At 44.5% G+C, this 15105-nt stretch overlaps 1 protein-coding gene across 6 annotated transcripts in view; it reads left to right on the forward strand.

Annotated features, from left to right (window-relative positions):
* FNDC3B (fibronectin type III domain containing 3B) overlaps nt 1-15105 on the forward strand; it is a 392297-nt gene that overhangs the window by 361460 nt on the left and 15732 nt on the right. For all 6 annotated transcript variants that reach the window (XM_075937961.1, XM_075937956.1, XM_075937959.1 and 3 more), the window contains one exon: nt 2300-2427. In XM_075937961.1, coding sequence (XP_075794076.1) covers nt 2300-2427 — 128 coding nt within the window. The remainder of the gene's footprint in view (nt 1-2299; nt 2428-15105) is intronic.

Below are 15105 nucleotides of genomic sequence, written 5' to 3' on the forward strand. Positions count from 1 at the left end.
ACCCCAAACACTGTAGCTGCAGACACTGTAACAGGAAAGTGATGCTGGATCAAAAAGAGATGAATCCTGTTGCTGGATCAAAAAGAGATGAATCCTTTTTGACTTCCTGCAATGTCCAGAGTCATTTAACAAAGAGGATCCATTGTTTTCCTGATTTTAACAAAGAAATGTTTGAGGCCAGGTTTTGTTCTGCATTTGGCAGACAGAAACCTAAGTGCATGTGAAGGGTACCAGCTCAGAAGAAGGTTTCCATTCTCAGTCTCTCCAAGTAGGCAGATGTTGGTTTGAGAAACAAATGTATATATTTATGTTTGGATATGAATATAATGGATAAGGCCCTTCTGAGTGGCAATGGATTAGTTTAGGGTTGGTGTAATTTACACAGCAGCAGTAGCAGCACCGGTTTCTTTGACGGCTTCTCATGTTTCTCTATTTCCATAAGGTTGGAAAATGTGTTGCTTTTAATGCGCACGTGTTCTTGCATGAGGTGAAAGCTCCCTGATGTGTATTGCAGTATGTGTCATTCTCTTCACCCTCACGGTTTCACTTTTCAGCCGTATGCTCCTTCTATCCAACAAACAGCAAGGTTGTTATCATCTGGCTTCTGCTGCAGTTGTTTTGTTGTCATCAGGAGACAGATGCTCAGGGGTACATGCGAACATATTGCCATCATTCAAAGCTCTCTTGACCTGCCAGTTTGCTATTGCTGATGGGCACAGAGTGATATCTCGTGGCTTTCAGATGATGAGTGATCATTTTGTGAGAGACCCAGCATTTCAGCTGCTGACAAAATATATTTTCCTGAATGCTGGCACAGGCACTGAACCAAAACCTCACATCTGTTCCCTGAAACTTGGAGGGTCAGGTCAGGGCTTGTTTATGAATCCCTGTATTTGAACCTATCCATATGATTTTGTTTCCAGGTTGAATTCAAACCATCCAATAAGACAACTACTAAAGTGCAATCCTGGCTTTTCAGAATTCGGTAGCAAAAACTCTCATTGACTACCGAATTCTCTGTTGCAGAGAATCTTTCAAATTTATCTTCCTCCTTCACCCACTCCATTGCTATCCTTGCCTTCCTAAGCAAAATAATTGATGAGGAGTATAAGCAAGCTTTAACAATTGTCTTCTACCCACATCCTGATGCCCTCACAAGTGTACCATGCTACAGAGATTCTGATAAGTGATCAATCACTCAATAATTGACCTGTTCTTTTCATTTCATCTGAAACAGCTGCTGGTGGGCACTGTTGTAAGATGGGATACTGGGCTACATGGGCCATTGGTCTGAACTGGAATGATCATTCTTATGTTCTTAGAGATTTCTCCAGTAGCTACATAGATGCAGCTCGTTGGTGTTACAGAATTCCATGGAAAGTCATCTTGCTGAAAGAAGTCATCTCATTGCTTTCCACTTGAAAAAGACAATGGCTACCATTACAGTTGGCTTATGACGTTCCAAGGATACACTCACACTACATTTCTGTAGGGTGTGTGTCTGAGCGTGCATGTATCTGTGTGCACGTGCGCGCATGCATTGAGGGGAATGGAGTCTCATTTAGACCTTGTATTGGCCTTAAAAGTCAGAAACCAATTCTGAATTTACCTTGATTCAGATTAAAGGCCACTTCGTGCACTTCTTACTCCATCAAAACTACCTCTGAAGTAAATGGGAATTGTGCCTGATTACAGGGTCTAGTTCAAAATTTACAAAAAGCTAGTGTATAGTTGTTACTTTTAATACTTTAGTTACATAAACAAAAGACAGGACTATGCAGCACTTTAAACACTAACAAGATGGTTTATTAGATGATGAGCTTTCGTGGGCCAGACCCACTTCCTCAGATCAAATTGTGTTTTTCTTCTAAAGTGCTGCATAGTCCTGTTTTTTGTTCCAGCAAGACCAGACTAACTCGGCTACCTCTCTATTACTATTCTTAGTTACATAAACACATTCCAGTTTCTCAGTGACAGTAAACCTTGAAATTCAAAAAGCTAAAGCTTTATAACTTTTAAAACATAAATTGTGAACATCATATGTCAGGGCTACAAAGTAAATATCCCTAAATCAAACTATAATTTATAAAGTTCTCAAGCAGCATTTTTCTTACTTTGCCTATCTGTAAATTTCAGTTATTATTATTGATGGCAACATTTTTCTTCAGTTTGCTTGTGTACAGTGAAATTGACATTTGCCAATATTTAGTGATGAAAATCTAATCATTCAAAGCCTATTTATAATTTTTGCAATGTCACGGCATGAATTTGTGTCTAACATGCAAGAATTTTATTACAGCTCCTCGAGTGACACAGTTGGAAGGAAATGTCTGTGAAATCACATGGGAAATGGTCCCCCCTATGAAAGGAGACCCTGTCAGTTACGTGTTGCAGGTACTGGTTGGAAGAGAATCTGAATATAAACAGGTAGGAAATCAGACTGACTTTTAAGTTTGCTAAACAATAATACGATGGGGATTTGCTTGCTCTCACCCCCAGCTTTACTTTTATTGGGATCTGAGTTTCAAAATATGAAAGGTTATTACACTCTGGAGGATAATCATAGAAAGTGGTATGTGTTACATTTCTGCTCTGATTAAATCATGAAGCAATCTCTTTCAGGCCAGACAATATTGGCTTATCTTTAAGTAATATTTTTAAGGTAAAAAGGTTCCTGTTGAGTTTTAATACTCCTGTGCTTACGAAAAAAATTAAAAAACAGTGAATAGTCTTGTAGCACCTTAGAGACTAACAAAAATTTTAGGTGGTATCATTAGCTTTCCTGAGCACAACCCACTTCTTCAGATGTTAGAGTTGAAGTAATTTTGCAAGCCTCTTACTCTTAAATGCCATTTGTGGGTCATTTAACAAAAAAAAAAAAAAAGCTGGAATAATGAAATAATTAGAATATTTGAGTACATGGACCAGATAGAAGATAGTTACTGCTTGCACCTATTGTGTTTGGCTCTGCTTCATATGAGCCTTGATTAGAGCTAGAACCTAGATCAAAAACAAAAGGGAGATTGTGGCCTCTAACCACAAGCCCTAAGGGAAGGGCTGCTGCAGAGCCAACACAGAAGGATCCCAAGATGGGGTGCCTCATCAGACACTAGTATAATATAAATAATACTTTTACTGATGTCTGATGAACTGAAGTACCATAACGTTCCTCCAAGAAAATAATGCAGATGCATGGATGTTGTTTTCCGTTATCCTCTTCTTCACTACATGAATATATTAGGGCATGAATTTAAACGCAGTTAAGCCAGTTTCTTACTGTAAAGATTAGGATAAACTTAAAAAACAACAAATGGTCTGGTAGCACTTTATAGACTAACAAAACATGTAGATGGTGGTATGAGCTTTTGTGGGCACAGCCTAGAGTGAGACTTTTGTCCGGGACAGATTACTTCACAGCTGCCTTCTGGGTGGGGTTTCTTGCACTTCCCTCTGAAGAGGACAACTGGCTAAATGGACCATAGTTCTAATCCACCCTGATACTGCCTATGTTCTTACGGCAGATTTCAAAACATTCTGGATTTTCAATGGTTATGTATCTTTTTTGGAAAATGCAGTTTACACAACTATTTCACTCCTGCTTAGGTTCTTATTGTGCCTACCACCTTCATATCCAAGTGTCCCTGCTGCTTTGCTCTGACTTCTTTTGTTTTTTTATTACCTGGTGGATAACACAGAAATGCAACATAATTAAAAAGTGTACTAAGTTTTAGGAAATGCGTCTGTAGGTTGTACTTGCATCATAAAAATGCCATTATTTGCTCCACATCCTTTTTTTTTTTAGCATTGCTTCAGAGCAAATATTTTATTTAAAAACACACACACAGGGTACATATTGTATCAAACAAGATATTCCCGTGTGCTTTAAAGGGTTAAAATCAACATCCTGGCTTCCACAGAGTGGTGGTAGGGTGAATTAGTGCAGCTCAGTGAATTCTCAGGGAGCTAGTGAAGCTCACTGAATACCTGGGCTGTGTTTTCTTGGCAAGCTATTCCACTTAGTGGCTCGCCACCTTCTCATTAACTTAATTTCCCAAGAGGTTTTAAGATATAGCCCTATCTAGAGCATTAGAAAACACTCAGCTCAGAATTTCAAAATGTCTGGATCACCTTTATGGGGAGTAGGAGACAATATGTAACTTCTTGTTCCAGTGCAGTGTTTGATGTATTAAATCACAACCGTCAAGGCTGGAAGCATAAGAAAACAGCAATAAAAGAAACTGGAAGATTCTTTTAGGAGTCTTGTGCTTAAGGTTATCATTTCTCATAAATATAACAAAGACAAAATGAAGAGTTCTTGAACCTTTGAAACATTTAGCTGTTGTGCTCACAGCTGACTCACTGGAAAGAGCTCCTGGCACTGACATTTTCCAACTTTGAATTCAGTAATGGGAAGTGGCACAAAGCAGTGAATAATAAAGTGGATTCCACCCTCTTAATGACAGAAAAAAAACCTCTCTGTTTAAAACAGTTTACTCTCATCATAAATGCTGCATGACATTTACATTTACATTAGTAATCTTGTTTAAGCATTCTCATAAATGCAGTAAACTGGTGTGTGTGAATGCTTCTAATTCCAGAGGAATACTATAAAAAAAGTTTTGTAAACTGCTTGGAAGATCCACTGATGAAAGGTTTGATAGAAGTGCAGGCTGAAAAATATACCCACCAAAAGAAAATATGCCTGAATGATCAGGTGCTTATGGACAGTTCCCAATGCATTTTCCAAGAACTTTGGACAATGGCAGAGGTGGGAGGGAGATCAGTAACCTGTATTAAATGGATTTGTGGCTCGCTGGTAGCCATATGCAACAAACCACAAATACTGTTTCTGCTTATCTTGCTCCTTTTTTAAAGGTAGTTATTGAAGCCAGCACTATACATTTCAGGGCTCACTCTGTCCAAATGCCATGGGATACAGATAAGTGGGGAGTAAACGCACAGAGAAATGTGTTGCAGTTTTCTGATTCTGGGTCTGATTTTGTACCAGCCCCAGCATAGATGAGACCAGTTTCAGGGCTCTAATTTATGCCAGTTGGTTATGGGCTATAAGCAACATTCTTCCAGGCAGAAACTCAGAACAGAACGCATTCTCCACATGCCCCCTACGCTAGGGACTGCAAGAGTTTGGCGTAGGAACTGACTATACTACTTTTGGGCCTGTTGTGATGCTCCCATGCTGGGGAATCTCCAGCTGGCAGACCTTACAGTTTTCCAGACTCTTGGTGCTGCCTGAGTTGCAAAAAGGGACTGGATTACAGAGGAAATGTTGATCTGTGGCATTTGCTTACTTAAGGGTGGGGGGAGGAAATGGAGATCTGGTGGCATGTGGCGATACAACAGAAGCAGACTGGTCTTTCCCTGTAGAAGTGTGTGTTACTGTGTGAAGAATTGTTGATGAATGATATAATGACTATAAAATACTCTGCTACAATACATAGCCGTGTTCCAGGATATGCAATTAAATATCACTTTAGAAATTTCAAAGAGGAGTTGCTAATTGTCTTTGTGAATTATTGTGGGATTTTATTTATTCCATGCTACTTGTTTAGAGAATCAGGTCTTGAAATACAGTTAGTGATTCACATAGGAAAGGAGCAGCATTATTTTCCAGCTCTCTTAGCGCTTGTGTTAATATCTCAAAATTGTTTTAGGCACTAAGCTATTTTGGCCTCAGTAGACAACACAGAGGTAGAAATGCCAGCAGGCAGTCCACACTGTGTTTCTCACTGTGCATAGTGGCATTGGAGTTGTATCTGTGGTAGATATCCCTGTAAACCTCATTGGAGTCAAGGCCATAGAGTCCCTCTGGCTCATAAAACTCCATCACATGTGGCTGTGGCATATAGCAAAGGCTCTCATTTTCCCTCCCAGACACTGAGTAGTTATTTTAGTATCTCTAGCAGAGGGAATGTTTTGTTGTTACCTGTTTAGACAGTCTGCTACTTCCCCTCACGCACTGGCAGGATAAGAGTGGCCGAAGCCTATCTCCCTCACCACCACTACCTGTTCCCTCAACACACTGGCCAGCGCAGTTAAACTAGTGCAGAAGTGGAATTAATCTGTTCCTAAGAAAGGCCTGGAGTAGCTTACTTTCCCTTTTGAGCAAAGGAGAAGTAAGACTCTGCTCCAGGTGCAGCCTAACTCCACCTTTCTCTTTCCCCAGGGGAAAAGCGACATGCTGGCCTGCAGAGCCCACAGTAGGATCATTGATTGTGTTTGCTATTTAGGTCACCGTTAAAGAAAAATCCCCCCCACAGTCATGACTTACAGTAATAATCAGGGTTGGTGTATAGGTAATAGATAGTTATAGTAGAAATCCATTTTTCATTCCCTTCAAAACAGGCATATGTGTTCTAAAACCGCTTTTTAGCAGTAACAAACAGATTGAAGTCAGTTCAACCAACCAAAAGCAAAAACTGTTCCCCTGTGATAAATCAGTCAGTAACTGTCAGTTGTCAGGAGCTCACTCTATTTGCAGCAATCTTTGGGCAGCAATTTAAGACTAGTGCTGAACATCTTAATTGGGAAAGCGTGTTACAGGTCCATGGGACAGGATCTCTCTCATTGGAGGCAATTGATTTATTTCAGATGAACGTATCTAGGTGGTAACTTGGAACATCTTTGTTCATTTAACTTTACGCTGAAGCACTTATTTTTTTATGACAAAAATAGAGAAAATGTGTGTGTGTGTGTGTGTGGTATTTAGAAATACTTTTTTCTAGAACAGAACTAACCAACATAAAGGATTGATCTGCAAAACACTTAGGCCTAGTGTTTAGGTGTCTAACTCCTTTGTGCTACCGATTAACTTCAGTGAGACTGTACTCGCAATAGAAAGCATCATGCTCAATAGCATTTGTACGAGAATCACTTTTTTGTATGAGTAATAGGAGGGATGTTTGAAATTTTACATGCTTCCATAACAACAATCTTACTATTAATATAAATCTGTTTTTGAAAGGGGGCAATGGGCTTATATGATACAGGATTCAGCATTCATTTTGTGTTGGGAGTTTTAAACTGCCCTGATTGGTTTACAAACAAGGGTGTTTTTGTTTTCATAGTTTTGCATCTTTTAAAACTCAAAAAGGTAGTTTTTAAAAAAATAAACTTTGCTGTCAGCAGCACCCAAGTGGAATAATATCCTTCTCTGGAATGTTCAAAGAAAATTGTTTATATTAAGTAAGTTTCCCTTTTCCTCATCACATGACTCTTCTGGGTCTCTTTTTGGTACCCTTGCTTACGCTGTGTGGTACCTTATTCCACATGTAGCCTCCTTGAACTCCATTGGAATGCTCACATGATAGGCTACACTCGGTCTACACAATAGACCTGTAGCTATAGAACTGCATTGCGCAGGGGTGTGAAAAACCCACACTTCTCAGAAACACAGTTACACTGACCCAATCACCTGTATAGACAGTGCTATGGCAATCCGATAGCTTCTTCCATCGACATTGCTGCCACCTCTCAGGGAGGTGGACTAATTAAACCAATGGGGTTCTCCCATCAGCGTAGGAGCATCTTCACTTCAGCACTGAAGTGGTGCAGCTGCCCAATGCAACATTTTGTGTGTGCACCAGCCCTCAGAGTAGTTAAGCGTCACAGAGTGAAGTGCTATAGTTGGAAAGTGTATTTGCTATAGATCTTGGCCCCGCAGTGCCAGGAATCCAGTTAAGGGTGCAACATTCAGTCTATTGCCTCAGCAGTGTTATTTCTCATTAGAGAGCAAAACAACCTGGACCATTTGTGTGGAAACTGAGCATAGAACCATCTGTTTCAATTTTCTCTCTGTTTTGCCACAAATTAATAGGGACAAAAATAGAGTGCAAATTAGAAATAACAGGGAACCAAATTCTGCCTGCCTTACTCATGCTGAGCTTTGCCATGTTTTGTGAAGAATCCCACTGACTCCATGGAAACCCTTTGTGGAATAAGGTTGTGGTGGGTTGGATCATAGAGATCCCCGATGTGCTGATCAAGCCACTGAATCCACTTTCCTGCCCTCTGGGGCTCCCCACCTCCCTTTCTCCTGGGCCAGAAGCTCTGGACTCCCCCAACCAAGGCACAGAGTTGGGGTAATTGCACCCCCGCAGAGCAACACAGACACTGAACCAACTCGGCTCTGGAAGAGCTCGGCTATAGGGCCATTGGCAGCACCTAAAAGGGACCAAAACTCCAAATAAATCCATCTTACTCTGTGTAAAAGTTTTAACCCGGAGAAAGCTTATAAATGTGCCCTCTCTATCAGTGAAAGAGAGGTGTGCACAGCGGTTGCTCCCCCTAAGGCAGTGGTTCTCGAAGTGCAGTCCGTGGACAACTAGTAGTCCACGGCTGCCTCCCACGTGGTCTGCAGCTCAAACACAGCCTCCCCCTGCCCCACGCATGCTTGGAGCACCAGCTCCAGCTTCCAGGTGCCTGGTAGGTGAAGAAAGCCCTGACCAGACCTGGCTCCCCACTCGCATCTACCCCTGGTGTCCCCGAGAGCCGCCCCAGCTCCCCACCTCGGGCAGCATAGGGACCCCATGCAGGGCCAGGACACACACCCACACCTGCAAAATTGAGGCCCCATGTCCACATGCATGCTGCTGCTGCTCCATCCACCCCAGTCCCGCCAGTATGCGGGGACCCGTAGTTGGCAGGGGTGGGAACAGGCTACCCTGCCCCCGGTGCCTGGCCAGGACCATCTCCAAGTAGCCACTGCTGGGGTGTCTAGAGCCGGGGGAGAAGGAAGCAGTGGGGTGGAGGAGTCTGCCTCCAGTGCCCCTAAGGGTCACCAGGGCTCCCCACCTGCCGCCATGGGTGGCACAGGGTCCCTGCACTGAGCCGGGACAACCCTCCCCTCCCCGAGAGGGGTGGGGCCTAGAGGCAGGAGAAGCAGGAGCTGGGTTGAAGAGGCAATGGGGGAACTGGAGATTGGAGTGTGATGGGATCAGGCTCAGAGATCGTAGGACCTGGGGGCACATGGTAAAGTGTGACCCCTCCCCACATGCAAGGCTGTGCAAGGAGCAGACCCCAGAGACTGCCCACAGCTTGACCCATGCTAGGGAGACGGGCACAGACAGACGGACAGAGCGCAAGCCCTGGAGTGATTCAGGAAGGAGAAGCGAGGCCTGGCCTGCTCTCAGGGACGACAAGGATGCCCAGGTCAATCCATTGCTCTGAAATCACCCCCTGCTGTAACAAACTAGACTCCCTTCCCCCCCCACCCCTCCCACTGGGGACACAGCATCGACCCCTTTAGCATCACAACAGGGAACTGAGATCAGCGCCAACCAATGGTTCTTTCTGCAACCCACTGAGCAACTGTGCAGTGCTGCTTTTACACAGCTCCACCCCAGAGACGGCTGCATCTCAGCTCTGAGCAGTGGATACCTGCCTAAACAATTCCCCTGCTCCACCTCAGTGTCAGTGCTGCACAGTCCCTGGCTGTCTCGTAGCCTGTGAAGTGTCCCTGAGAGTCCTGCTGTGGGGGGACGCTGGGAGCCAACATCTCTGGCAGGGTAAATGAACTTGATAGTCACATGAGTGGGGAGCCCAGGAGCTACTCGCTGGCCAGGAGGGAACTGTCCAGAGGCTTTCCCCGCTGCAAAGGGGTGCAGAGCCAGGTAAGCGTCCCCCCCCATGCTGTACTCCAATCCCCCTCACTCACTGCCCTCCCCCTGCCAAGACCCCACACCCCCAGCTTGCTCCTATACTTTCCCTTGCTTCTGCACCCTCCCTCCTGCCCACACTCTACACTCTCTCTTGCTCTTGCTCCCTTCCCTCCTCCCCCTCCTCCCGGCTAGACACCCTACTCTCAGCCTGCTTCTGCACCCCGCCTCCCACCCAGATTCTGCACCTCCCTTCCTATCCCACTCACTGGCAGCCCTGTCCCACACACTGAACCCCTCATTTTTGTCCCCGCCCCAGACCCTAAGGGGGCCCCGCAAAATCCACTAGCACTGAAACCCCAGAAAAGTAAATCTGGGCTATGGGAAGGCCTGAACCTCAGTCCTCCCTTTCCCTTCTCCTCACCCCATGGGGGCTGGAGTGCCAGAAGAGTAAGGCATCTCAATTGGGGGCCACATCAGTGAGGGTTGCAGGTTTTGGGAGGAGGTTTTTTTGCTTCTCACTTGTGTGGTCCCTGATTGATTTTTTTCTGTGGGCCAGTGGCCCCCGACCCAAAAAAGGTTCCCCACCCACCCCTGCCATAAATAACGAAAACATTGAAACCTTTTGTGTTGGACATGAATAGAGTTCGATAAACTAATATGAGAACGTTAAAACGCTTAAACTGTTCAATAATTTAAATTAAACCATTCTCCTTAGCTGTATACTAGCAAAATGGCTCAGGTGTAATTATGTAATTAACAGTGAGTTTCCATTAGCAACTGGTGGTCTGCGGAAAGGTTTGCATTGAGCCAGGTGGTCCACAGACCAAAAAGTTTGAGAGCCATTGCCCTAAAGTAATAATTATTTACACTGGGCTTGATAATAAACAAAAGTGTTTTTAGTAAGTATAAAAAGTAGGATTGCAAGGGAAAACACATCAAAGTAAGTTACTAAGCCAATATAAACAAAGCGTGCCAGTTAATTCTAATACACTAAGAAACTTGTGACATACAAATTCTTACCCTTACAGTATCCTAGGCACTAGCACAATAAAAATATCTAATACAGATCTGAGCAAGTACTCATATGATCCTCATCAGCAGGGCTCGACAAATAATGCATTCTACTCGCCCGTGGCGAGCAGATTACAACCCGGAAAAGCTGGGTTCAAGTGATCTGCGCATGCACAGATCGCCAGACAGCGTGGCTGGTGAGCGGGGCTCACCGCAATTTGCCGAGCCCTGCTCATCACTATTGCATCTTCTGTGTTGATTCTAGCAATATATGTGCCACCTATTATAGCATGCATTGCTTATATTCTTCTCAGCAATGGGTAAGCAATTTTTATTGTGTTCACCAACAATAGGCAACCTAGGCTAGTGAGTGGGCCATGGGCTGCAAGATTTTCTTAACCAAGAGAGTCTCCCCGGGATAGGGTAGTTTTTCTCACTGTGCTTGCATGCCTAGAATTTGCGGGGTACGCATGGCTCTCACGGTCAGTGTTGCGTGCAGTCAGCAGGCACATCACTTCACGTGCCCTTGCTTTACGTGTGTGTCACTTTAGTAATACTGGTAGGAAAAAAACTACTTGGATAGAAACCAGCAAAATCTGACAGCCCTGTGTGTGGGCAACAGCAAACAAAATGCCTCAGAGGCCACACATAGAACCCAATCACACATGGCTGCAGCAGCTGCTTCATTCACATCTGGCTGCAGTGGCAAACCTGAAGTAATTACAGAGACAGAAATTCCACTAATGTCAATGGAAATCTATCTTCATTACTGGTCCAGGACCGGGCAGGATCAATACAGGGTTTCATTGTGCTAAGTACAGAATAAATCATTTTATCTGAGTGGGGGACATCTCTCTCTGGAACAGACTATTGAAATGTTGTTTATTTTATATAGAAGCAGAGACCAATTATTGTTTCATGGGGCCCTGGACCAGAACAAGTGGGGGCCCCCACCTGTTCTACTTAGGACTCTACCCCATTCTGCCTCATCCTGCCTGCTTCATTCCACACACAGACCACCCTCTGCTAGTGGCCCCAAGATCAGAGAAGCTTTGTTCCTCCCCCATCCTTCACCATGGACCCAGGCTGCATTGAGGAGTGAGAGCTCCCCCAGTCCTGATGCCATCTCATCCCCCTCTGACACTCCAACGGTTTCCTGCACTTCACACGTCTCATCGCCTGCCCCATCCAAGAGCCCTACCCCCCCCCGGGCAGAGCCCCCACCCTCTTCTCCATCCTTGCTCCAGCCCGGGACAATGGGAGAGTGAGTGCAGATAGAGGAGGGAGCAGGGCCTTGGTGACAGGGCAGGACAGGAATGGGACAAGGGTGTTCAGAAACTGGACAACTGTAATGCACACTGACGCCCATCCCTTTTGCTTCATTGGCTCTCTCCTCAGCCTACAGTAGTACCTTGGCTACCAGAGCGGCTCTGGTGCTGCTGCAGTTGTCTTCCTGCTAGGACTGCTGCTGCCCAGGGAATGCCACATGCAGGGCTCCTGCTCCCCACCCATTCCTGTATCCCATTCACATCCCACCTCCTTATTTTCCTCTGATCCTCACCCTCCCTCTTGCTCTGCCCATCCCCCACTCGTATACTGTTGTAGAAGAAACAAGCAGGCACTAGGACCCAGGAGGCCACATTCAGTTGCTGAGGCAGGACCTAGTGAGCAGGGGAAAAGCGGCTCTGTCCTGCTCCATCCACTCCCTGCCAGCAGAAATGTGCTGGAAGAATGGGGGCAGGGCAGCGCTCAGAGAAAGCGGAGTAGTGATGCGTGATTCTCCCCCTGCCTCGCCTCTGTCTGGGAGGGAAATGCTCCCTCCTCTCCCGCACCCCCTGCATTCTCCCAAACTACATCTCTATGCCCCAGGCTGCAGCTGGGGTCCAGGCACTGGGGCTTTCCCCACCACCCTACTGATGAGCGGAGTTCGGGTGCAGGAGAGTCCATTTTTCTGGGGCTCCCGGGTCTAGACCGTCAGCCTAGTAGCTAATATGCCACTGTACCAGGAGTTGCTGTTTGGGAGCTTGGAAACATAACACAAGAGTGCTGAGCTTTTTTGAAGCTAGCTTCAAAATACTAGCTTCTGGTTAGTATTTGTATTACATTGTAACAGGGCTTGCACATCCTGCTGGACTCTTCTGACACAGGCGATAATGACTAACCAGCAGCAATTAGATTGGACTCAGAGGGGTTTGTGGGTAACTATTCCTTCACCTCCATAGCCCCTCCTGGGAAAGTTCAACCCTAGTTATATAATAAAACAAGTCCCCCTGTGAAGCTTTCCTGTGAGGGAACAGGTTGTTAAGTAATGTTGCCAAATTGAAATGTGTCTGATGTAAGGGTATGAGAAGCACAATGGGAATGAGGCTTGTTGGGAATACTAGGCACAATTCTCATTATTACTAGAGACAATTTACACAGATAGAGAGGTAATGAGAATGGTACCCATATTTGCAATACTTTAATGTCTCCTTCCAAGCCAATGCAATACCTTTTCTGTGGAATCTCCCACCGAAATGCACAGTTTTGAAGGACCTATCAAATGATGCATTAAAGTAAGAAAAAACATTTTGCTGCTCAAGTTATTTTCTTTTGTGTTTTTTTCCTCTTTCTTGCTGATACTTCATTACACTGGTCCTCCGTGAAGAAATTAAAGATACAGAATGCTGTCCTGGTGATTAGAAAGCAGGCTGAGGCATCACAGTAGCTAGTTCGGTTCTCTCTTTAGCTTTCCTGTTCCTACCAGCAGAGGGACTGAATCACTCAGATGGCATCTTCACATCCGTCCCCTGTTGGGAATGGTTCCAGATTTTGGAAGATGTGTGGATGTTTGGTTTTTTGTTTTGGATTGTTTTGTTTTGTTTTCATTCATAAGATTTACCCAAGAGACTAATTTCTATGCATGAGACAAGAAAGCCTAAAACCTGTGATAAAGCGCCAGCCTTCCACTTTATCTTTCTGCACAGATGAACTACTTCTGAGCCCAGTTTTCTGTGCATTGCAGGTCTTATACTTGTAGTGAACATTTCAGTACACAGGCAATGAAAGGGAGTGTAACAAAGATGCAGATCACAAATTATCCTGATGAAAATAATAACATTTGCCTGCAAATTATGCCACTTGTAACAGTATAAATATTTTTATTTTATTTACAGTGTATTTTGAGTATTTACTTAATTTAGATGCCATTAGATAAAAGACTTGATTTCAGGGTCATTTTATTTAGGAGACAGCACAAAAAGGTACATTTGAGAGAATATATTGTGTGTTTTCTATTCTTATTAAAAAACACAGAGCGAGTGGTAGAGCAGCATAGAACTGTCAGTCTTCCCAAATTCTCTCCGATGTTTTTTATGCTTAAACATTTTCTTTAGAAGAGAGATGAAGCACAATTCAAATACTTTAAAAATATTAACTATTAGCTATTGTGCTTCCTGCCCAGAATGCCAGCTGCATGGCCCCTGACCTCAGTTAAGGGCCCCACTGGAACCCCTGCCTGTAATTGGAGTCCTTTTTGAAAGGATAGCCATGAATCTAGTAGGCTCACTAGAAAGATCAGGCCAGGATCATTGAAACCTTCTCGTCATCTTGGACTGTGCTACATAGTAGCTTGAAGCCATGCATCTAAGAAACCCCACATCTAAAGTGATCGCAAAAGAACTGGTCCAGGTTTTTGCTAGGGTAGGCTGACAGACCAAGGGACTCCCCTTAATGTTGAGAGCAATGAAAATCTCATGTATCCTGCTCTGCATCTGAGCCTTGTGGACATCGGTCTGTCATCCCCAAACAGATGGTTTGGTTGAGCAATGTAACCACACTCTTAAGAGCATGCTCCAAAAGATGTTGGCCTGAGACGGAAAAGATTGGGATGCCCTTCTGTTGTTCCTGATGTCTATGGTATGAGAAGTTCCCCAGGCATCTACTGGATTCTCTATGAAGCTACTGTACAGATGCCACCCATGTGATGTATTAGACATCGTGAAAGAGGAACTGGATGAACAACCCAACCTAGGGAAGAATGTCATTGCACACGTGGCCCAGATGAGAGAACAAATGGCTCGAGTGACCCCCATAGTACAAGAATGTTTGGAGAAAACACAAAAGGTCTAGCGAACTTACTACAGCCGCTGGGCAAAAACATGGGAAATTTCATCCAGACGAACAATAGCTGGCATGGACCCTGTGAGAATGTGGACACCATTCGGGAGGTGAATTATAAGTGAAGCAGCTAGACTGCTGACGGCCAGAGCAGATACACCATGTCAACTTATTGAAACCAGAACACAATTGGGAGATGTTCCTGGGCATCCTGCTGGCCCCACCCCAGGCAGATCACCCACTAGGGCAGGTAAGAACATCCCCTGAATTAGCCACAGAACAGTGAACAGAGATCACTGAAATGATCCAGTGGAACCAATGCATGTTCTCCATACAACCAAGCATATGATGTTGATCCAACACCACCACATCACCAGTC

The sequence above is a fragment of the Pelodiscus sinensis genome, chromosome 10 (assembly GCF_049634645.1).
Source record: "Pelodiscus sinensis isolate JC-2024 chromosome 10, ASM4963464v1, whole genome shotgun sequence".
NCBI lineage: Eukaryota > Metazoa > Chordata > Testudines > Trionychidae > Pelodiscus > Pelodiscus sinensis.